We start from the raw sequence: 25863 nt of genomic DNA on the forward strand, positions 1-25863 counted from the left end.
AACCCAAACCAAGATCAACTATAAGTGTGCTACCTCTGCACCATCCTACTGGACTACACGAAAAAAAAAACAATGCTGTTTAGATTAAAGAGATAACGTTGCTATTTACAGAATGATTGTACAACCCAGTTTTCAAAGTCCTGCCACAGTTATGTAGTTAATTAATTGTATAATTTGTGAAAGCAACATGTTGTGGTTGTGGTTTGTCTTGTCCATTTGCCAACTATTGTTGGTATTTTTTAGTTGTTGGTGTTCCTTTATCAAAGATTGTTGCGGAAAGGAATGCTGTCCACTAACCTTACCCTCACCATACACCACCTTCCCTCCTCTACCAGATGGAAGCCCCAAGCCACAGTGCAAGAAATCTGTGAGAATCTGTGATACCAGCAACGTACCAAAGACTGAGGTTCAAGGCACAATGTTCTCACCCGTTTTCCAGTTTTTTTCACCAACAGGTTCAGGTTATTTGCACATACAGTATTGTTACCCTCACCAGAGGAGAGGGTATTTATTTAATTTGGGTCTGTTTTTCTGTCTTTCCTCACATATTGTGCTAAAGTAGGCCACAAATGCCACCTGCTGGTAGCCAGTGTTGCACGTTATCTTCTTTTTTTTTTCACCCAAGTACGATGAAGTATGTGCAGTTAGGATGTGAGTCCTACAATTCCTCACTTAACCTTGTAGTTGCGTTCTTGAAAAGTGAGACTTTAACCTAATCCAATTTCCCCATTATAATTCATGTAAATGGAGGCGGCGGGAAGGGTGATAGCCTTGCGCGCTGTCCTGTCCACTAACTAGCAACGTACCAGTGTCATAAGGCCCGCAAGGCTAACCCCCACTCTAGCAGGGAAAATGGCCTTAAAATGCCTGTTGTTGTTGTTGTTGTTGTTGTTGTTGTTGGGAAGGGTGATAGTTTTTGTTTTTTGGTTTATTGATAGGTTTTCGTTACCATAATAACTTAAGAACGGTTGAAGGGATCTAAGTCAAACTTGGTACAAGTATGTACTGTATAATGATGTGAAGATGAATTTGTTACATTATGGGGTCAAGAGGTCAAAGGTCACAGGTTCCGTTAGGTATAAATTCTGTTACCAAACTAACTTGTGAAACAGTGATTGGATTTTGACCAAACTTGGTACAAGTATATATATTATCATGAAAAGATGAGCCGATTTGATTTCTGCATCAAAGGTCAGAGGTCATGTCAGGTAAGAATGTGATACTTGAGAACAGCTGAAGAGATTTAAATCAAACTTGGTTCAAGTATGTATAATGATGTAATAATGTGGGCGGTGGTATATCAGCTGACGTCGCAATGTCGAAGAGTGCTGTTCTAGATTTTCACATTTTGCCATCAAAATACCATGCAATCATGTCATATTCATCATTTTCTCACAGAATGGAATCAACTGATTTGCGGTGAATAGAAACAAAATAGCATACACGGCCCATGTGACCAGCATTTTCCAGGCACGTCATGTTGCAACTCTGTATATACAGGGACTGCAGCCGACTTACCCCCTCCCGCACAGTGGTCCTGTGAAGAGGTTTCCTTGTTTCAGGACTCTGTGAAGGTTTTGCCATTTTTTTCTCTTCTTATTTTATTCAGTAGCCCTTCACATTTAGTGGCTCTTCGCCTTGTTTAGGGCGAATTACAATTAAAACTAGAACTGCCACTTTATAACTGCTGGCAGTGATGGTGTTGGGCTAGCGGCTAGCGGCTAGGGTGCCAGCTGTTGGGTGAAGCCTGGTGTTGGGCTAGCGGCTCGGGTGCCAGCTTAGGATCCTAGGATCCTGGGTTCAAATCCCGGTCGATCGCTGAATTAACGCCAGGGGGGTTGACTCAGCCTGTCATCCTTCCGAGGTCGGCTAATTGAGTACCAGTTCACTGGTAATTCCCTGTTTGTCATAAAAAGGTGACAAAAAGGGTTGGCGGCAGGAAGGGCATCCGGCCGTAAAACATTGCTTCAAAAAGGGGACCAAAAAACAACAACAATCACGGTCCCCGAAAAAGGCCAACCACCGCTTGCGGGGAAAAATGGCCTCTAAAGGTGGTTTTTTTAGTGATGACCGGTTTCCTCCGCCTTTCCACTTTCAGTCTTTCAGACAACCCCGCTTTCATATTATTTCTATTTTTCTCACACACACACACACACACACACACACACACACACACACACACACACACACACACACACACACACACACACACACACACACACACACACACACACACACACACACACATACACACACACATATCCACACACACACACACACACACACACATACACACACACATATCCACACACACACACATATCCACACACACACACATATCCACACACACACACATATCCACACACACACACATATCCACACACACACACATATCCACACACACACACATATCCACACACACACACATATCCACACACACACACATATCCACACACACACGCATATCCACACACACACGCATATCCACACGCACACACACACGCACACGCACACGCACACACACACATGCACACACACTCATGCACACACACACACTTACACACACTTACACACACACACACACACACACACACACACACACACACACACACACCCACAGACACAGACACACAGACACTCACTGAGCGCCTTGCTCGCACGTGAACGCCAGGGAGGAGAATGGACGGCGCTCCAACGTTTCCCCAACGTCCGTCGTAACGCAGGCAATTCGCGGTTTGCAAAGACAAGGAAGGGAGGTCCTGGCAGGAAAGAAGCCAAAGCGAGAAGAAGAAAATGTCGGCCAGTCAGTGGTTTTACGGGCCGTGGTGTGACGTCAGCGCTTTCTCCACCAATGGCCCCATCACTTCTGTCTCATGCCATCGGTCGCTCGCCAATCAGTCTGCCGCTTCCTTCCACCTTCCTTCCACCAATCAGTGGCCAGCTTCTTACCCCATGTTGCGATCTTCCCATCAAAACCCTTTTGACCAATCACGTGTGAAGTGGGCGTGGCCTCAGCCTGCCTTGCACGCTGTTTGATGCCCTGCCGGTGTTGTCAGCCCAAGTGCGTGGTCGCTGGCTGTTTGTTCTTCCCAGTCAGTCATTGTGAGAGGGGAGTATTTATTAATGTGTGCGCTAATGTGCCTAGCTAATGTATGTGATGTATTGCCATAAGGGACACCGGAATGATCACCGAGGTTTCACACACGCGGGAATTAGCATAGACCCTCAAACTATTTAACATGCCCCATTCCTCGTAATGGGGAAGAAGATACACCTTAATCCGAACAAACCAGGCTAACAGAACTTATTACATCGAGATTCTCTAGCACGACAGGCGAAGCACCTACCTATGCAGATGTACCTAAATCTATATATGCCTACCCAAAATTCATAACAATATAATATCAAAGAAAGAGTTCTTGAAGAAAATCAAACAAGTGTGGATGGTATGGACTCGGTGAAAAGACTGAACCACACCGCACACTGAGCATGCCACTGGACTCTCTCTCACTGTCAGGTTGGAAAGGAAGTGGATGCGTGTGTTGATGTTCGAACACGTCCATTACGGCATGATGGAGAAGTACAGGCTTCTACCAAACTGTCCTGGACCAAACATTACACAGCCACATTTTATCACCATAATAAAATGCACAAAAATGGTTTAACAGTTTAAATAAGGTTTAAAAAGTATCCGACATCTTAAAATGTATCCTTTTTGAAAAAGCAAAAAAAAAGGCAAAATCCCATACATTTTAAGCTATTTTTTAAAACCCGGCCTACGGAGATTTAAGGACCAAAAAGGAGGACATGTCCAGTAAAAACCAAACGTATTGTAACCCCGGTTAAACGAACACACATTTTTGTTCCAAGTAAATCGATTATTAGCTTTCCAACAGTACCCTTTTTATTATTACTAGGGCATGCCCGTACTATATATATATCTAAAATTATATCCCCCCCCTCTATTTACATGAAATGGTTTGGTCCATTCGCAAAGCCAAAGCGAACGGCTTGCGAGTACGGTGACAATCCCCCCCCTCTATTTACATGAAATGGTTTGGTCCATTCGCAAAGCCAAAGCGAACGGCTTGCGAGTACGGTGACAATCCCCCCCCCTCTATTTACATGAAATGGTTTGGTCCAAAGCGAACGGCTTGCGGAGTTTGGTAAAGAAATCGCCATATCTCGGTAACTACTTGTCCGATTAATATGAAACCTTGAAAAGGCACATCCTCGGGTCCCCAGCAATATACCTGGCAAGTTTCAAGTATATCGGACCCGTGGTTGTCGAGAAACAGCGGTCACAGACAAACACACAGACATACACACATACACACACACACACAGAGATTACTGGAATTATAGATAGATACGACAACAGGAACCTTTTTAAATGAAGCGTGACACACACATGAACACATACACGGACTGGCAAATTCTCCTTTTCGCAATAGATATCCCCCATCCCTTCCCATGATTTTTCTACCCCTATTAACCATACCTCACCCAACCCCCACGGCCTCTCCGTTTGTACAAAATCGAGGCGCATGTAACTGTTTAAAAGTGAGGTGAGAGAGAGATTTTAAAAAAAAGCAATGTTTTGACAGGGAGGCAGAGAAGCTACAATTAAATACAAACTAAATAGAACGAACAAACAAACATAATTGCAGATAGAGGTGGGGCAGAGACGCAGTCACCTGCAAATAGGATGGTTGGGCTAGATAGGGTCCAGGGACCAGGCAAGCTCTGGAATGGGGGTAGAAAAGATCACAAGTATGGATATCATCTGTGGAAACTATAAGGTTGAGCATGATAAATCAGAATTATCTTGGGTTGTTTACCATTATCTTTTTCACAGGAGGTATTGTGCATAACTTGGGGCAAGAGGAAGAGGATAGTGGAACGGATCCATCTGATCAAAGAGACGCAGGTCCTGCCGTCACTGCTTCTGCCATCCGCCATGATGACTGCGATGTTTTTGACCCGTGAGTGCAGATGAGACTGTAACAGGAACTAAAGTTCAACAACTCAATTTGTCAGCTTCTCTGATTTCATGTAAAATGCATTTTGTAGTTAGGTTTTGTAGCTAGCTGTGCTCTATTTACAAGCTCCTTCATGATACTTTTGGAAATTTTACATTGGTATTGTATAGGGCATATTTGTTAGTGAACAATGCCACTGGAAGTTGTGCTTGAGTTCAAAGGACCCAGTCGATACTAACTGTGCAAAAAGTGGGGACTTAGCTCTATTTGAAGTTATGGTCGAATGGTCTGTGAGTGTTGGAGGTGATGTTTTATTGCTGCAGTATGAAGGTTTTGCAGCAATATCAGGAAAGATTAATGATTTATCTTGAAAAAGAAAAGACTAATATTGGACAGAGGTCTTGTTTTTATAAACAAACTGCATGAGATGTTTGATTTGACTCCTGTTGCTTAATGGACCTGTGATCGAAGGAGATGGCTGTGCTCACATTCCCTCTGATGAAACGTTGATCAAAATACAGCCTTGGGTCGCTAGAAAAATATAGCAATATATAAGACTTGTGGAGGAGTTTGTACATAAAGTGCAGCTATTATATTGTCTGTTCCATGGAGGACATAATTGGACATCATTGTCCTTAAAATACATTTTGTCTCACCAGTTAAGCATCAGTTTCTGCCTGTTGTGACAGAATTATAACATAGATTGGGATGATGGGTGGTTAGGGGGCACATTACTACTTTTAAGTGCTTGAAGCACATTATTTATTTGTACTATTAGTTCTGAAGATGCCAAAATAAGGGTGAAACCATGGTGGATTGTTATATTCATATCATTCACTTGTGCCACAACATTATTTTACAGGGTTTCAATCGACATAAATATTTTCAAGTCTTTGTGTGTTTGTTTTTGTACGTTGTACTTTCACGGCTGAGCCGTAGCACCTAGAGGGCCCAATTCTCCATGTATCGTGTGTACATCTGAAAATCATAGAAAATCATGGCCCGCTCAATCTCCACCAAATTTTGCATATGTGCTGGGTAGGCTTGGGCGACTTAAAATTGGAAAATCGATTCCGATTCCGAACTGCTGTCTCTATTCTGAAAGGAGTCGATTGATTCTGATTCTTCCCCCAAAATCTAATCAATTCGTCCTTGTCATCCAACCAACATGCTCAACTAGTCTTGTCCAAATCAGTTTATAACTTTTTGAGATATCCTGCACACAGACAAACAGGGGTGAAAATATAACATCCATCCATCTTCGGTGGCGGAGGAAATAAAGAGAAATAACTTAAGCGTAAAATTTATGTTCATGAGTAAATAAAATCAGTGGCATGACTTGTATTACAAGTCAGCAAATCGACTTCACTCATCCCCTCGCAGGGGTGGAAGAAGGAGGGTTTATCCTGTGTATTTCCAGCATGTATGCAAAAGTGGATTACCAGCCATCAATGTTTTAATCGAATGCCTTATCCTAAAAAACTGAAATTGCATGCACATGATCTCTGACCCATTTGTATTGAAGTATTAAATTTATGACATCATAGGTCACATGGTTTGGCAGCCATATTGGATTGAAGGAAAATATTAAAGAATTATATCTCTGAAACAGCTCACCCTATCGATGCGAAATTTTACAAATACCATCTAACACCACAGTTGCATGTAGTTTCAAAATGATGACGTCGTAGGTCACGTGGTTTGGCAGCCATCTTGGATAGAAAAACGAACCTTATCCGATCAACACGAAACTTCACAATCGTGATCCCCTACCCATACATATGCAGAGTGTAAATTTTTCATGTCATATGTCACTGGTTTGGCAGCCATATTAGCTTGAAAGCGGATATTTTTAAAAATCCCTTCTCTGAAAACGCTTCACCGATCGATGTGAAACCTGTCCTGTGGTAAAAATGTGATACTTCAAAACAGCTGAAGGGATTTAAACCAAACTTGTTTATTTTTAGGACAGTGAACGAGGGCATTTACCCATTGTCATGGGCAGGGACTATGCGGAGGCATATTGGCGACACAGTCGCATTTGTCTAGTTTTTTAATTATTCAGTTTAACATATAATAAGATTTTTTTTTTTACAGGTTACTGGTCTTTAACAAATTGTTGATTTAGAAATCATTGCTGACCAATCCACATGCATGCTCTATATACCCAGCAAAACAGCCTAAGTTCACAGGCTGTTGATCACTTCCAGTTTACAAACATATCAATTACAAAACTAAAAGAAAAAAGAGCAATCGACATTGCAAACCCTCGCCAGGATGTATTTTCATTGGTTTTTAAGGCTTTTGTGTTAAGACAAATATGGCGGCCGAACCACGTGACCGATGACGTCATCATTATTTTTTCTCCACAAATTTATTCTTAGATTATGCTCAAGAAATTTCATCTTGATCGGATGACGTTTTGTACTTGTCAAATTATGATATCATAATGGAGGCACCTATGACATCATCATCCACAGATGTTATTCCACATGGAGAGTTCTTTACAATGAGCCATGTCTCAATTTTTTCTAATTGGCGCTTTCGGAGATATAGACGTGCAATTTCTTTTTCGGTTTTTCCAAGATGGCGGCCGAACCACGTGACCCATGACGTCATAATTATAAAAAAAATTATGCAGGTGGAGTTGCACCTATGGTGAAAATTTCTTGTCAATCAGACCAACTGTTGCAGAGAAAATCATATTTATTCTGTGGACAAACACAGACAGACAAACAAACAAACGGACAGACAGACAAACAAACAGACTCAAATGCAATACCCTCTCCTCAGGCGAGGGTAACTAGAACTGCGAGCAGTGATGACAGGCTTTCAGGCAAAATTGCCGCCATACCACGTGACTGATGACATCATCATTTGCAATAAATTTTCGGCATGGGTAGGCGATCATATCTGTTAATTTTGGTTTGGGTCTAAGTGGTTCTGGAGATATCGATTTTAAATTTTTTCTCTTAACTCCACAAGGCCACCACACCATGTGACTTGATGATGTCATAGTTCAGAAATATTATTCCCCATGGCCACCACACCATGTGACTTGATGATGTCATAGTTCAGAAATATTATTCCCCATTGGGAGTTGATCACACCTATGAAGTATCGGATTGATCTATTGAGCGGTTCTAGAGAAAAGATTATTTAATTTTTTTGCTTAAATTCAAGATGGCGGCCAAACCACATGACGGATGATGTCATAGTTTGCAAATATTTTTCCCAAATTCATTTGTCAACATGTTTCAAAGTTTCATATCGATCGGATAAGTGGTTTCAGAGAAGTAGATTTTTAAAGTTTTATTTTTAAATCCAATATGGCAGCAAAACCACGTGACAGGTGACTATTTTTTACACAAACTTTTATCTCCATGTCTTGTCGATCATATCTGTAAAATTTTGCGTTGATCCATTCAGCGGTTCTGGAGAGGATTTTAAAAGTTTGTGACATCATAGGCATTGGCAGCCAATGTTAGTCAAAATTGCAAAAACAAAATCCATGATGCCCTAAGTTACATTGGTATCCATAATTAGTTAGTTTCACAGAGCTACAACGGTTTTCCTGGAATCGTCTCCACAAAATGTGTGAGAATAATAATCCTTACAAGAACAATAGGCTTCCAGTGGAAACCTCACCAGAAGCCGAATAACCAATGTGCAGATGAGTTTATTGGAGACATAACTGCATTCTCGTGATGAAACAAAATTAACACATTTCTTCGACTCGGACAGTACTCGGTGGAACGCAGACCACCGCCAGGCTGACCAGTTTATGTTTTGTATCCTACTGTTTGGCCGGATCTCCATCTGGCCAGACCTGAACCAAAAGTAAACCCTTGGCTCTAATAGGTGGTATTTCCCCCTTTGGCAGAAACAACCTCAAGTAGGCATTTCTTATAATTGTCTACCAGTCTCTGACATTGATACGAAAGGATGCCCACCTTGGCATTGGGCAACCCGGGTCCTTCCTTTGGATCCTCGGGCCCCACTCAACAACTCACAACTACCCTAACTGGGGAAGGCTTTTTTTTTTTTTTTTTTTTTTTTTTTTTTTTTTTTTGTTATAGTCTCTGACATCGACTGGGAGAAATTTTTGCCCACTCCTCCATGCAGAATTCTTTCAGCTGTGCGATGTTTGAGGGGTTTCTTGCATGCACAGCTCGTTTCAAATCCCCCCACAACATCTCGATGCGATTTAGATCCGGGCTATGACTTGGCCATTCCAGAACCCTCCATTTCTTTCTTTTCAGCCATTCCTTGGTGGATTTACTGGCATGTTTAGGGTCATTGTCATGTTGCAAGGTCCACCTTCGGTTGAGCTTCAACTTCTCTGACAGATGGTCTCACATTATCCTCAAGCACCCTCTGGTACAATGAAGAATTCATAGTGGATTATATGATGGTGAGCTGCCCAGGCCCTGATGAAGCAAAGCTGCCCCAAGCCCTAATATTTCCACCACCATGCTTTCCAGTTGGTATCAGGTTCTTGTGGTCAAATGCTGTCTTTGGTTTTCACCAAACATGTCTTCTGGTACTGTGGCCAAATAGCTCTACCTTTGACTCATCTGTCCAGAGCACATTGTTCGAGAAGTGCTGTTCTTTGCCGAGGTGTTCATTGGCAAATTTTAGTCTTGCTCTGATGTTCTTTCTGGACAGCAAAGGTTTCCTCCTGGCACACCTCCCATGTAGATCAAATTTGTGCAGCCTCTTTCTAATGGTAGACTCGTGCACTTTGACATCAACAGTGGCAAGAGCTACCTGTAGGTCCCGTGATGACATTCTGGGGTTCTTCGAGACTTCTTTCAATATCTTGCGGTCTGCTCTCAGGCTGAACTTGCTGGGGCGGCCTGGCCTGAACAAGTTGGCAGTTGTTTGGAATCTTCTCCACTTGTAGATGATCTTCCGGACAGTCGAATGATTGATTTCAAATTGTTTGGAGATCTTTTTAAATCCCTTCCCAGACTCGTAGGCATCTATAACCTTCTTTCTGAAGGCCTCAGAGAGCTCTTTTGATCTAGGCATGGTGACGCCGCACACTTCAACAACAAAGAGCAAACCAAACTAAATGTCTGAGGTTTAAATAAGACAGGTTCCTCCAAGATCCTCTCTAACGATGTTCTCATCATTTGCACCTGAGCTGGTGCACCTGATTCTAATTTTAGGTATTTGAAGTAGTGATAAATGTAGGGGTGTACTTACTTTTTCCACATGCGAAATTTGCTTTTATGTTTATTTAAATTATACAATGGACTACAAAATGTAAATGTTTCATGATATTTGTTATATTATATCACCTTTATCTATCAATATTGTTGAAATGAAGATCAAATAGCTGTATGTTGAAATATGTTGAAAAAGTCAAAACTTTACATGGGGTGTACTTACTTTTTCATGTGACTGTATATCATTTTGGTTCACTTAAAAAGTATCACTTAAAAAAAATTCTATTATCCATATCCGGATCTGGATCCTCACCAAAATCGAACTAATTTGTGGTTGTCACACACCCAAACCTGTCCGCCAAGTTTTATCTGAATGGGTCCATAACTGTTTGAGAAATCCTGCTCACAGACATACCGACAGATAGTGGCGAAAGCATAACCTCCGTCCACCTGCAGTGTAATTCAGGTAATAAATAGTTTATTATTTGGCTAACCAAAGCAGTGACGTGGGAAGCTAACCAGCTATCAGCCAGCTCTTTTAGGGAAACCCTAATTTGGGGACATGGAATGGTCACTGGGATTGGCTCTATTGGAGGCTCACACCTTTCTCTGCTGTGTAATTGGTGAGCCAAATTTTTCAGCAATTGGGTTCATAACCTGGTAGCATTCCCAGCAGAACCCGTATCCTGATTCTATGAATTCTGTGTCCATTGACTGCTCGTGCTTGTGTTCTTGTATCTCATTAGTAAGTACACTGGTGTCTGTTAATGTTTCTTCCCTGCATGTGATGTATGTACAAGTTCCACAAGCTGAAAAACAACAACTCGTTATCCAGGGCCTATTGAGTATCTCGGAACACTTGAACGTAACTTTTGAAATGGGCATTTAGCAGATGCTCTACGTGTTTGTTTCCCATTTCCAGGTATCACTTCATTAAGAACATTCCTCCACTAGATGAGCAAAGAAAATCTGCACTACCGCTGAAGACCCGCCGTACACCTAACTACAGCCTTGTTCTCGACCTTGTGAGTTTGGTTCCAAAGTTTCTCAAAATCAGAGCTGATATTTCATGAAATGTAGCCGGGCTCTCCCATAGTGTCAAGAAAAACGGCCTCTTCAAGCTTGGAGCAAGTGAATCATAAATACATGTTTTCTTTAAATCTTTATATTGCTTCACCTTTTATTTCCAGTTTCCAGATATCGTTTCAAGAACACTGATCATTAACTTGATGCTGGTAGTTTGGGTTAGTGTTGAGGGTAACTCACAGAGATAGGCTAACCCTGTGCTGTGGGGCACTGGCTAAACCGTGCTGCGGGGCACTGGCTAAACCGTGCTGCGGGGCACTGGCTAAACCGTGCTGCGGGGCACTGGCTAAACCGTGCTGCGGGGCACTGGCTAAACCGTGCTGCGGGGCACTGGCTAAACCGTGCTGCGGGGCACTGGCTAAACTGTGCTGCGGGGCACTGGCTAAACTGTGCTGCGGGGCACTGGCTAAACCGTGCTGCGGGGCACTGGCTAAACCCGTGCTGCGGGGCACTGGCTAAACCCGTGCTGCGGGGCACTGGCTAAACCCGTGCTGTGGGGCACTGGCTAAACCCGTGCTGCGGGGCACTGGCTAAACCCATGCTGCGGGGCACTGGCTAACCCCCTGTGCTGTGGGGCACTGGCTAACCCCCTGTGCTGCGGGGCACTGCCTAACCCCCTGTGCTGCGGGGCACTGGCTAACCCCCTGTGCTGCGGGGCACTGGCTACCCCCTGTGCTGCGGGGCACTGGCTAACCCCCTGTGCTGCGGGGCACTGGCTAACCCCCTGTGCTGTGGGGCACTGGCTAACCCCCTGTGCTGCGGGGCACTGGCTAACCCCCTGTGCTGCGGGGCACTGGCTAACCCCCTGTGCTGCAGGGCACTGGCTAACTCTCTGTGCTGTGGGGAGCTGGCTCACACCTTCTTGTGGAGCGAGGGCTAACCCTGTGCTGCAGTAAGTGTTTGAGTCATGAGTTGTGCTTGTCATGGATGGCTCTTGTGTCATAGTTCTTGCTCTTGGTCATGGATGCAGAAACTTGCCTTGTCATTAGAAGTGAAGGAGCACAAACGGTTTCTATTTTTGTTATACCTACTTATAATTATGTTGTCCCGTTGCTCATCAGAATGGTTGGCACAAAAGTCACATTGGATTATGCAGCATTTGTAAAGTGCAGCAAACATTTATAAACAAACAGCATAGCATTGGGTTTATTCTGTACACCAAATCCTCGGTCATGGAAACTGAGATGATTGAATGTAAAAAGGCAACATATTGACAGTGGGACCACAGTTAGACACAAGTAAGGGGAAGGACAAAGAAGAGGGAAAAGGAGATAATGTGGAGGAAATAGTTACCTTTTCAAAATGTTAGTCAACTAATGGGACATTTGTTTAACCCTTTGTGTTATGGTCATGCTTATTTTCATTTTTGGCTTTAGGATGAGACTCTTGTCCACTGCAGCCTCATGCCTCTGCAGGATGCAAGCTTCAGCTTCATGGTGCCTTTTCACGATGTCACGTACAAGGTGCGATCCTCAAATTGATGATTGTTGTGCACGCACTTCATCCTGGCCATCACAATCCAGCAAAATGGTTCCGCATCCAATCACAAGTTGTAGCAGCAGCCTTCATATATACTACATCCTATCAAATTTTAATTTACAGATGGCTTGTGGTTGTGAATTTTCATTGCACGTCTGCACTCTCTTTAAATAATTTATACAAATATGATATTGGTAGTGATTAAAATAAATGAAACATTACCAAATACCAGAATCACCATTTAATTTAAATCGATACTTTTGAAATAGAGCTAAAAATTGTATAGTACTCTCCAGTTGGACATCAACATTTGTGGACCCTGTGTGCTCACGGTTCATACCATGTGACCTGCTTCTACATTTGTGTATTCACGATTTAAAAAAAGAAAGACGTATATATATATCTAGCTTGGCTCGGCTTGCTGCGCTCGCCTCACCACGCATCGTTACTGAGGAACGGGCTTATTTTAGCTGAGGATAATAACTGTACCTGAGTTGCTGTGTTGTCATGATTTACACCAATCATAATACAAACAATTACTTTGCACAAATGTATTTGTTGTGTTTGTGATATTACATTTTTATAGGCAATTTAGGTTGAAGATTTCGGTTGAATGTTTTTTTTTCAAGAAAGAACCCCTCAGCACATACATAGGGGAGGGGTAGGTGCAGACTGGAAGTTTGGGACGATTACACCTCACCACCACGTAATTCAAAACACCTCACCACCAAGTAATTTAAAACACCTCACCACCAAGTAATTTAAAACCTCACCCCCATGTAATTTAAAATACCTCACCCTCACGTAATTTAAAACACCTCACACCCACCTAATTTGAAACACCTCACCACCACGTAATTTAAAACACCTCACCACCAAGTAATTCAAAACACCTCACCACCAAGTAATTTAAAACACCTCACCACCAAGTAATTTAAAACACCTCACCACCAAGTAATTTAAAACACCTCACCACCACATAATTCAAAACACCTTACCACCATGTCATTCAAAACACCTCACCACCGCGTAATTCAAAACACCTCACCACCACGTAATTCAAAACACCTCACCACCACGTAATTCAAAACACCTCACCACCACGTAATTCAAAACACCTCACCACCAAGTAATTCAAAACACCTCACCACCACGTAATTCAAAGCGCCTCATCACCAACTAATTCAAAACACCTCACCACCACATAATTAAAAACACCTCACCACCACGTAATTATAAATACCTCACCACCACGTGATTTAAAAACACCTCACCACCACGTGATTTAAAAACACCTCACCACCACGTGATTTAAAAACACCTCACCACCACGTGATTTAAAAACACACCACCACGTGATTTCAAAACACCTCACCACCACGTCATTTAAAAACACCTGACCACCACATAATTCAAAATACCTCACCACCACGTGATTCAAAACCACCACCACGTTATCAAAAACACCTCACAACCACGGAAACAAAAGTTTGAGGGAGTTGTTAATTGACAATACAGACTGCCCAGATATGTTGATATCTATCTATAATTCCAGTAATCTCTGTGTGTGTGTGTGTCTGTGTGTGTGTGTGTGTGTGTGTGTGTGTGTGTGTGTGTGTGTGTGTGTGTGTGTGTGTGTGTGTGTGTGTGTGTGTGTTTGTCTGTGACCGCTGTTTCTCGACAACCACGGGTCCGATATACTTGAAACTTGCCAGGTATATTGCTGGGGACCTGAGGATGTGCCTTTTCAAGGTTTCATATTAATCGGAGAAGTAGTTACCGAGCTATGGCGATTTAGCCGTTCGCCGTTCGCTTTGGCTTTGCGAATGGACCGAACCATTTCATGTAAATAGAGGGGGGGCGGTTCTGTGGTCGTTGCGAATGGACCAAACCATTTCATGTAAATAGAGGGGGGGGTTCTGTGGTCGTTACTGCCACGTGGTTTCAAAGTTTTTTTTTGTTGTTGTTGTTTGCACGCATGTTTTTTTGCACGCACGTACGGGCACCCACGTACGGGCACGTCCTAGTCTATCTATAATTCCAGTAATCTCTGTGTGTGTGTTTGTCTGTGTGTTTGTCTGTGTGTATGTCTGTGTGTATGTCTGTGACCGCTGTTTCTCGACAACCACGGGTCCGATATACTTTAACCTTGCCAGGTATATTGCTGGGGACCTGAGGATGTGCCTTTTCAAGGTTTCATATTAATCGGACAAGTAGTTACCGAGCTATGTCCAAAAAACGATTCAACCAATCAGAGAGCAGCGAGTTATCACGTGTGCCGAACGTGGCGAACAGACTCTGCCTCGGACGGCACATTTGAGAGCGTATTCATTTATTTCACGTTGGCAAACTATGTTGCCGCTATGTTGGCGTTAAACTATGTTTTAAAACTAATTAAAACTAATTTGCGATTCTTTCGCTTTCCTGCGCGTTTGTGCACGCTATGGCGATTTCTTTACCAAACTCCGCAAGCCGTTCGCTTTGGACCAAACCATTTCATGTAAATAGAGGGGGGGGGGATTGTCACCGTACTCGCAAGCCGTTCGCTTTGGACCAAACCATTTCATGTAAATAGAGGGGGGGGATTGTCACCGTACTCGCAAGCCGTTCGCTTTGGACCAAACCATTTCATGTAAATAGAGGGGGGGGGGGATTGTCACCGTACTCGCAAGCCGTTCGCTTTGGCTTTGCGAATGGACCAAACCATTTCATGTAAATAGAGGGGGGGGATATAATTTTAGATATATATATAGTACGGGCATGCCCTAGTATAGATAAATGACTGTACCCGAGTTGCCGTTTTGTCATGGTTTACACCAATCATAATTCAAACAATTATTTTGCACAAATGTATTTGTAATATACGTGATATTACCTTTTATATATAATTGAAGTTGAAAAAAATAAAATTCCCCCAAAAATTCCCCAAAAAAAAAAAAAAAGGTTGGAAATGTTTTCTAAAAAAATACCCTTAGGACATACCGACGGGAGAGATATGTGCATACCAGAAGTTTGGTACGATTTCACAAAAGTTTGAGGGAGTAGTTCAGTGTCGAGACAACACAACACAGACACTGCACAGATTTTTTTTTTTTTTTGATTTTTTTTTTGTATACAAGATCGAGGCTCGTGAAAGAGCTAACATTAATCACACAAAAAGACAAACCGACACACAAAACACAAAAAACAAGGGGAGCGGCAGACAAGATGGGGAGAGGGGGAAGGACACAAAAGAGAGGGGGAAGAGGGGGAAGGACACAAACACAACATTTGAGAGCAGGGACATCGGGAGGACTTGGGGGGAGGTGGGAGAGGAATAAAACAGATGAACACTGCAAGGACTCTGGGGTGAATTACTGGGGGTAGAAAAGATCAAGGTTTTCGATGGGGGAAGATAAGAGATGGTGGTGAACAGCTGTTTTAAAGACCTGGAGGGAGGAGTGGGATTGAAGGGAGTGGGGGAGTTTGTTCCAGAGGCGGGAGAAAAGGGGAATGAAAGAGTGAAGGTGAGCAGAGAGCCTAGACTTTGGCAGTTTAACCATAAGAGGGTTGCAGGCAGATCTTGTGCGACCTGAAGGAATATTGGGGGGACAGAGCACAGAGAGAGCTGGGGGAGCAAGGCCGGAGAGGAGTTGGTAGAAGACAGAAAGACCACCAACCTGCCTGCGGTGAGTGAGTGAAAGGCCCTCGGTGTTGACTACATCGCAGGAGATTCCAATGATTCTGAAAGCTTTGGCCTCAACAGCGTGAAGCCGAGCAAGGTGTGAGGCAGGAGCACCAGCCCAGAGGGGGGAACAGTATTCCATTGAGCTGCGGATGAAAGCCTTGTATGTGGTGAGGAGCTCAGGTGTGCCAAGGAAGGACTTCACACGACGGAGGATGCCCAGTCGGCGACTGGCTTTGGAGGCCAGCTTGGAAATGTGGTTTTCCCAAGAAAGATCATGGCAGATAGTGAGACCCAAAAGCTTGAGCGACAGAACTTCTTGGAGAGGAATGTTGAGAAAGTAGATGGGAGGGTTGTCCAGTCGGTCCTTTCGGAGAGACATTGTAAGAGTGTGAGATTTGTCAGGATTGAAAGACATGTTCCACTTGTTTGACCAGTCTGTGATTTTGTCCAGGTCTGCAGAGAGTGAGGAGGCTGCAGACTGCCGATCTGAGGGATGAGGAATGGAGCGACAGAGAGTAGAGTCGTCAGCAAAGAGATAGAGAGGATTTTCAAGAGAGTCAGAGAGATCATTGATGAAGACCAGAAAAAGCACAGGGCCCAGAACACTACCTTGGGGAACTCCAGCCTGAACAGGAAGAGGAGATGAGAGAAACCCATTCAGGGCCACACGTTGACTACGACCAGAGAGGAAGTCCGCCAGCCATGCATGGAGATTTCCATGGATACCAAAGGAGGAGAGTTTGGTGAGCAGAGCAGGGTGCCAGACCGTATCGAAGGCACGTGAAATGTCAAGGGAGACAGCTCTAATTTCCTGTTTGGCGTTGAGGACCTCCATCCATTGTTGAGAAAGCAGAAGCAGCATGTCCAGAGTAGAGTGACCAGGTCTGAAACCAAATTGATGATCAGAGATCAAGCCATTGGAGAAGAGGAAAGATTTAATATCTGAAGCAATGATGGATTCCATGACTTTGCTGATAATTGGGAGAAGGCTGATTGGTCTGTAGTTGCTGGGATCTGTTTTTGCACCTTTTTTGTGCAAACCGGTGATGTTGGCTGATTTCCAAGCAGATGGCAGATGACCTTGAGCAAAAGAGAGGGTGAAGAGAACAGAAAGAGGGAGTGAAAGAGCAGAAGAACATGATTTTAGGACCCGTGGGCTGATGCCGTCAGGACCAGTTGTAGAATCAGAGTCGAGGGTTGACAGAAACTTTTCCACCTTATCAGGAGGAAAGGACACAGAGTCCAGGAGCAGCTGGGTACGACTGGGTACGGTGGGTACAGAGAGGGATGGGATATATGAATGAATGAATGAATGAATGATCGTTTTTAAGGCCATTTTTCCCTGCTAGAGCAGGGGTTAGCCTTGCGGGCCCCATGACAATCATGGTTCCCTTCTTGAGGCAATGTTTTTTTTATGGCCGGATGCCCTTCCTGACGCCAACCCTTGGTCACGAGGAAACCAGTCCTGGTGTAAACCTTTAAAAAAAAAAAATATATATATATACATATATATATATATATATATATATATATATATATATATATATATATATATATATATATATATATATATATATATATATATATATATATATATATATATATATATATACATACATATATATATATATATATGTATATATATATATATGTATATATATATATATATATGTATATATATATATATATATATGTATATATATATATATATATATATATATATATATATATATGTATATATATATATATATGTATATATATATATGTATATATATATATATATGTATATATATATATATATATATATATATATATGTATGTATATATATATATATATATATATATATACAATATATATATATATATATATATATATATATATATGTACATATATATATTGGGTGTCACTGTCACTGAATATATATATATATATTGAAGGAACTGCGCCCCAACGCGAGTCGAAAGAATTGACGCGACCAAAGACGGAATTCGGCCGAGTTGCTTTATTGAAACAAAACAGCTCAGGTATTCTGACAAGCCCGTTTATCAGGCAGCAATATATATACACATTTATGTCAGGAAGTTTGCCCGGCAAAAGCTATACCGGGCATGCCCGGGTGTCAAGGGCGAGCCTTGGAAAGGCGAGTCTGGACCTGCCCGGGCGTGTTTGGCTGCGGCCTGGCAAGTCGAGGCTGGGCGTGCCCGGGCGCTCTGGACGAGCACTGGAAAAGCGAGAGCGGGCATGCCCGGACGCTCGGGGCGAGCCCTGGAAAGGCGATAGCGGGCATGCCCGGACGCTCTGGGCGAGCCCTGGAAAGGCGATAGCGGGCATGCCCGGACGCTCTGGGCGAGCCCTGAAAAGGCGATAGCGGGCATGCCCGGACGCTCTGGGCGAGCCCTGGAAAGGCGAGAGCGGGCATGCCCGGGAAAGACGAGACCGGGCGTGCCCGGGAGGTTCGGGCGTGCCCGGGAACAGTGAGTCCGGGCATGCCCGGGAGAGGCGCGTCTGGCCGTGTTCTGGTCGGTGCAAGGCGATTGTGTGCATCCAGCGGTAACCGCTACACACGCCCCTCCAGAATCGACCTGCACCGGCAGGGTCAATTTAAGGGGGGTCCGGATGACCCGGCCGAAGCGACCCCTGGAGGGTCGTGGGGAGGGGTCAGACGTGGTGGTGGGTGGTCGAGCGGGGGGAACTGTGGACGGGGGGCGGCCTCGCCGCGTAGGAAGGGCCAACCGTGGTGGTCGGTCGACGTCCATGTGCGCCGGTTTGAGGCGGTCCACAGAAATCCGGTCCGGCCAGCCGCCGAAGTCGACGATGAAAGACTTGTCGCCCCGTCGCAGGACCCGGAAGGGCCCGTCGTATGGCGGCCGGAGTGGCCCCCGGTCGGTGCGCGTCATGACGCACAAAGACGTACTCCGCTGTGCGAAGCGCCGGGGGGACGTAGGACTGTGGGCCACCGTGGCGGGACGTCGGCACGGGGGCAAATCGTCGGGCGGCCTCCTGGAGGTCCGAGCGCTGGCGAGCGGCGGACCAGGGACTGGTAGCGTCGGGCACGAATTCGCCCGGGACGCGGAGCGGCTGGCCGTAGACGAGCTCGGCGGCGGACGCCTGGAGGTCTTCCTTGGGGGCTGTGCGAAGGCCCAAAAGGACCCACGGCAGCCGGTCGGCCCAACCGTCGTCCTGAAGGCCGGCCATGAGTGCGGCCTTCATGGAGCGGTGAAACCGCTCGCACAACCCGTTGGCTTGGGGGTGGTAGGCCGTGGTGCGGTGCAGCGTGACCCCCAACGAACGGGCGACCGCGCCCCAAAGCTCAGACGTGAACTGTGGGCCGCGGTCGGACGAGATGTCCGCTGGTGCGCCGAAGCGCGCGACCCAGGTGGCGATGAACGCCTGCGCCACGTCGGCGGTGGTGGTGGAGGCGAGGGGCACGGCCTCCGGCCACCTGGTGGTCCTGTCCACCATGGTGAGCAGGTGGGTGAACCCCCGCGAGGGGGGCAGGGGACCCACCAGGTCCACGTGGACGTGGTCGAAACGCCGTTCAGGCACGGCGAAAGGTGCCAGCGGGGCCTGGGTGTGGCGGTGGACCTTGACCCGCTGGCAGGCCGTGCAGGCGTTGGCCCAGTCGCCGATGTTTCGTCGAAGGCCGTGCCAGACGAAACGCGCCGACACCAGCTTCTGAGAAGCTTTCCGGCCCGGGTGAGAAAGGCCGTGGATGGAGGTGAAGATGCGGCGCTGCCAGGAAACGGGCACGATAGGGCGAGGCTGGCCCTGGGAGACGTCGCAGAGCAGGACGGTGCCCGCGAAGGGAATGTCGGCCAGGCGGAGGCCCGTGTCCGCCGCACGGAGTGCCTGCACCGAGGCGTCGGTGGTCTGGTCGGCCGCCATGAGCGCGAAGTCCACGCCGAGGTGGACCGCGTTCGCGCTGGCCCGAGAAAGACAGTCGGCCACGGCGTTGTCTTTGCCGGCGACATGCCGGATGTCCGTGGTGAACTCCGACACGGCGGAGAGGTGGCGCTGCTGGCGGGCCGACCACGGCTCCGTGACCTTAGCCATTGTGTAGACCAACGGCTTGTGGTCGACGAAAGCCGTGAACGGGCGGCCCTCCAGGAGGTGTCGGAAATGGCGAACGGCCAGGAATAGCCCGAGCAGCTCGCGGTCGAACGTGCTGTAGTTTAACTCGTTCGGCCGGAGTTGCCGGCTGAAAAAAGCGAGTGGCTGCCAAACCCCGTCCACCCATTGCTCATGGACGGCGCCCACTGCGTAGTTGGAGGCGTCCGTAGTGAGGGCGATGGGCGCGTTGAGCACCGGGTGAGCCAGCAGCGTTGCGTCGGCGAGGGCCCGTTTGGCGCTGGCGAAGGCCGCGTACATGGCCGCGGACCAATCAATGTCATGCTTGGCCGGCTTGCCCCGGAGGGCCTCGTAAAGGGGCCGCATGAGCTGAGCAGCGCGGGGCACGAATCGGTGATAAAAATTCACCATGCCGAGGAACTCTTGGAGGGCCTTGATGGAACGGGGACGCGGGAACGTGGTGATGGCCTCGACCTTGGTCGGCAGCGGCACGGCCCCGGTCTTGGTGATGCGGTGGCCCAAAAAGTCAACGGTCGTCGCGCCAAAGTGGCATTTGACCGGGTTGACAATTAAGCCGTGCTCGCTGAGGCGACCGAACAGTGTTCGGAGGTGGAGGAGGTGCTCGGCGCGGGACGTGCTGGCGACGAGGATATCGTCCAGATAGACGAAAAGAAACGGCAGGTCACGCAGCACGCCGTCCATCAAGCGCTGGAACGCCTGGGCCGCGTTCTTGAGGCCAAACGGCATCCGCAAAAATTCGAAATGCCGAACGGCGTGATGACGGCCGTCTTCGGGACGTCGGCCGCCCGGACAGGTACCTGGTGGTAGCCCCGTATCAGGTCAATTTTCGAAAAGATGACCTGTCCCGCCAAACGGGCGGAAAAGTCCTGAATATGCGGGATCGGGTACCTGTCGGGGGTGGTAGCGTCGTTGAGACGGCGGTAGTCGCCACACGGGCGCCATCCACCCCCCGGCTTTGGCACGATGTGCAGTGGCGAGGCCCACGCGCTATCGGAGCGCCGCACGATGCCGAGGTGCTCCAACGCGTCGAACTCGGCCTTCGCCACGGCGAGCTTGGCCGGGTCGAGGCGGCGGGCCCTGGCGTAGACCGGCGGGCCCGTAGTGCGTATGTGGTGCTCGATCCCGTGCCGCACCGCGACGGCCGAAAACGTCGGCCGCGTGAGGGCCGGGAATTCCGCGAGCAGGCGAGCGAACTCGTTCGCTGCCGGGAGGGCACACGCCAGTTCGGTCGGCGCGGAGCTGCTCATCGTGCACGCTAACGCAGGGAGCTGAAGGTCTCGGCGTTGACAAGGCGACGACGTTTGACGTCGACCAGCAGCCCGTGCGCGCAGAGGAAGTCGGCGCCCAGCAAAGCCATGGGGACGCAGGCGGTCACAAAAGTCCATTGAAAATGCTGGCTGCCGAAGCAGAGGGTGACGACGCGTGGGCCGAAAGTGCGTATGGCCGAGCCATTAGCAGCGACCAAAGAGGGGCCGCAAACGGCGTCCCGCCTGTCCTGCTCGGAGGCGGGTATGACGCTCAGTTGGGCGCCGGTGTCACACAGGAAACGCCGCCCAGACGCTTTGTCCCGAATAAACAGCAAGTTGCCCGAGTGGCCGGCGCTCATGGCTGGGAATGAACGCCGGCCCGGCCGTTTCCCGACCTGCCGAAAGTGCACGGGGGCCGGCACGTCCGAGCCTTGTGTCCGAACCTGGCGTGGTAATAACACCACGCCCGGTCAGGTGGAGGCCCCGGCCGTCGTGTCGGAAGCGGGCGGTGCGGCGTGGCGGCCGCCAGTTCGGCCTCCAACCGCGCAGGGCGCTCGGGTGTCGTGGGCGTCGCCTCGGACGGCGGCGGGCTCCAGGTAACCGCGCCGATGTGCTGGCCCGCCGAGGAGATCTTATCGGCTTCCCTGGCGAGGGCGCGGGAATCCGTGATCAACGTGCCAGCCAGGGCGAGGCGTACCGGGTGAGGCAGCTGGCGAAGGAACAGCTCGCAGAACAGAAAATCCGGAGAGTGCTCACCGAGCAACGAGAGCATATAGTCCATGCGCTCGGACGGGCGCGTGTCGCCGAGCTCGGGCAGAGCGAGCAGGCGCCGTGCGCGTGCTGCCGGTGAGAGGGCGAAAGCGTCGAGGAGGAGTGTCTTCAGCGCGTCGTATTTGTCAGCAGCCGGCGGGTGCTCGAGGAGGCTCAAGGCGCGGGCCGCGGTGGCGGAACCGAGCGCCACCACAACATGGTGGAAGCGGGTGTCGTCCGCGGTGATGCCTCGCAGTGCGAACTGAGAGTCCGCCTGAGCGAACCAAACAGCCGCGTGAGCCTCCCAGAAGGTAGGCAGTTTAAGCGTCACTGCCGTATCCATGTCGGTAGGTCACCAATGAAGGAACTGCGCTCCAACGCGAGTCGAAAGAATTGACGCGACCAAAGACGGAATTCGTCCGAGTTGCTTTATTGAAACAAAACAGCTCAGGTATTCTGACAAGCCCGTTTATCGGGCAGCAATATATATACACATTTATGTCGGGAAGTTTGCCCGGCAAAAGCTATACCGGGCATGCCCGGGTGTCAAGGGCGAGCCTTGGAAAGGCGAGTCTGGACCTGCCCGGGCGTGTTTGGCTGCGGCCTGGCAAGTCGAGGCTGGGCGTGCCCGGGCGCTCTGGACGAGCACTGGAAAAGCGAGAGCGGGCATGCCCGGACGCTCTGGGCGAGCCCTGGAAAGGCGATAGCGGGCATGCCCGGACGCTCTGGGCGAGCCCTGGAAAGGCGATAGCGGGCATGCCCGGACGCTCTGGGCGAGCCCTGAAAAGGCGATAGCGGGCATGCCCGGACGCTCTGGGCGAGCCCTGGAAAGGCGAGAGCGGGCATGCCCGGGAAAGACGAGACCGGGCGTGCCCGGGAGGTTCGGGCGTGCCCGGGAACAGTGAGTCCGGGCATGCCCGGGAGAGGCGCGTCTGGCCGTGTTCTGGCCGGTGCAAGGCGATTGTGTGCATCCAGCGGTAACCGCTACAATATATATATTGTTGCGGATATGAGGACTGTATTTTTTTTGATTGTGTTGTATTGTGGTAAATTGGTGATGAATATTGCTTGAGTCTGCGCCTCCTGCCTCCGGAGCTGTGTAAAGGTCAAAAGGGCGTCCCATAATTAGTCCACAAGCATACACGTCAGCCAATAATAGAATACCCCTGTTCGATAGTTATATCTTATTCTGTGTTTTAGGGTAAGGCTGTGTCTCCCATTAATTGAAATACTCCATTGCACCAGTGAAAGAGATAGATTCCCTTCATTCCCACTCCGAAAACTTCATTCCCACTCCCAAAACTTTCATTCCCATTCCCAAAACCTCCATTCCCCCTTTTCGTCGATTAGAAACTACCTCCGCTCCAATTACCGCCATTGACCACGAGGCAGGGTCGGAGAAGAAAGGCATGTCTCCACCTCGTCATAGAGGGGAGGAGTGAGCCAGCCCCACTCGACCAACCATGAGCCAGGGGTTTGGCTAGAGAGGGCGGAGGAAGAGCGATCGGGGAGGTTCGCGAAGGTTGAGGGGCGGGGCCTATATAACCTGCTGGCAGGGCGTGTCCAAGGCAGATGAGCTTTGACGGGATGAGCTACGACAAGAGCGGAGTGTGTGGGTTTTTTGGTCAGAGCTGGGTTGGTCGTCAGTGGTGGTCAGTGTTTGCGTAGAGTGGAGGGGTTGCGTTGAGTTGTCGGTGGTGAGGAAGAGTTGGACTAAGCAAGAGAGAAAGAGTCCTGGAGTTAGTAAGAGAGAGAACCCGTCACGCGAGAGAACCCGTCACGCCAGACCCCCCACCAGCAGCGTTGGCTTGGCTCCACCAAGCAGCTCCGACCCGCTACCCCGCGCACACGACAGGATCGGTGGCATCGGCGGCCGTCGAGGTCCAGCCCGACGTCCCGTGCGGGATCAAACTCCAGCCAGCTCCGGGCCTTCCTCCAGCCACCCACCTCCTGTCATTCCTGCCTGCAATTTCCATCCATTTGCGTACGTGAGTTTGTTTTGTTCATGCTGTCCTGGGTAGTAACAATAAGTCTGTATAAGCTAAAGATTGCACTGTGTCACCTGCGTCTCATGTCCCTGTAAATAAACGTGACTGCTTGCTTCCTACTTATATGTGTAAATAATAAATCCAATTACTCTTCTGTACGTCTTCTCGTCTTATTCCTTTTCCTCTTTGCATTCGGTCGTTTTAGAGTTTTCCAGATTGGGCAGCTGCGGTGCGATACGGCCAAAGTTTGGGTGGAATCGGGTTCTAGTCGGGGAATAACTGTTCGGTCGCGGTCATACCAACCGCTCGGTCAAAATAACATCTTAACCGCGTCCGCAACAATTGGTGTCGAGGAGTGGGATACGAGGCCCGAAGCGCACTTAACGCGCTCAAAATTACAAAGTGCTGGAAATTTGTGTTGTTGTAAAGGAAAACCCGAATTTTGAAATCGCGCCATGGCTGGTCAAGGCGATCGGATGCCGGTGGGTGAGCTAGAGGAGGGGTTAGGAGTAACCCAGGATCAAATGGAGGGGAGCAATGAGGAGGCGGTTGAGGGAGTATCAGACGCACAAAATGGCGCTCTCGCGCACGTGGTATCAGACGCACAAAGTGGCAGCTCGCACGAGCGCGGGGTAGCCGCGCCCGCTGCGCAAATAGCGGGAATTGATGTGCGGGACCTCATGGCGCAGATTAATGCAGCCATACTAATGGCAAATATGGGGCTAGAAGCAAAAATGGATGCTCAGGGTGAGCGAATGGGACAAATGGGGAACCGGATGGATGCTCAGAGTGAGCAAATGAGGGCTCAGAGTGAGCAATTGGGGGTAATGGGGGGCGAAATGGGAGAAATGGGGGGCAAAATGGGAGAAATGGGGGGCAAAATGGGAGAAATGGGGGAACGGCTAGAAGCTAAATTAGAGGGGTTAGACAACGGGATAAAAGAGGTAAAGAATGGGTTAACACGCACGTGGAACGCACGTATTTTGCACGCACGTGGAAATAGAATGGCTGCCCAGGAGAATCAGTTAGAGGGGGTGAAAAATGGGTTAATGGGGTTAGAAAATAGGATGGAAGACAAATTGCGGGAAATAGGGGAGCAATCCGCCCGGGAAATCGAACAGATGGGGAACCAGATCGAGGAGGTGAAAATCGGGTTAGAAAGTAAATTGGATGCTCAGAGGGATGAATTGGGACAGATGAGGGTAGCATCCACAAAAGAGAGGGAGGAGATGAAAGAGGAGATACGACGAGGTGTAAGTGAGGAGGTCTCGGGGGTACGCGAGGAGGTAAAGCGAGGCGAAAAGCGTATAGAGAAAGAGGTGAGGAATAATACGGCGAGGTTACAAGGGGGAATAGAAGATCTGACGGAGGAGGTGGAACAGCTGACGGAGGGACAGACT

The 25863-nt window shown here is 48.1% G+C and overlaps 1 protein-coding gene across 3 annotated transcripts in view; it reads left to right on the plus strand.

Moving 5' to 3' along the window:
- The window catches only part of LOC137431225 (CTD small phosphatase-like protein 3), an 87391-nt gene that overhangs the window by 26715 nt on the left and 34813 nt on the right, over positions 1–25863 (plus strand). For all 3 annotated transcript variants that reach the window (XM_068122315.2, XM_068122317.2, XM_068122316.2), the window contains 4 exons: positions 336–461; positions 4859–4985; positions 11079–11181; positions 12619–12705. In XM_068122315.2, coding sequence (XP_067978416.2) covers positions 336–461; positions 4859–4985; positions 11079–11181; positions 12619–12705 — 443 coding nt within the window. The remainder of the gene's footprint in view (positions 1–335; positions 462–4858; positions 4986–11078; positions 11182–12618; positions 12706–25863) is intronic.

This window comes from Myxine glutinosa, chromosome 7 (assembly GCF_964187855.1).
Source record: "Myxine glutinosa chromosome 7, kmMyxGlut1.1, whole genome shotgun sequence".
Taxonomy (NCBI): domain Eukaryota; kingdom Metazoa; phylum Chordata; class Myxini; order Myxiniformes; family Myxinidae; genus Myxine; species Myxine glutinosa.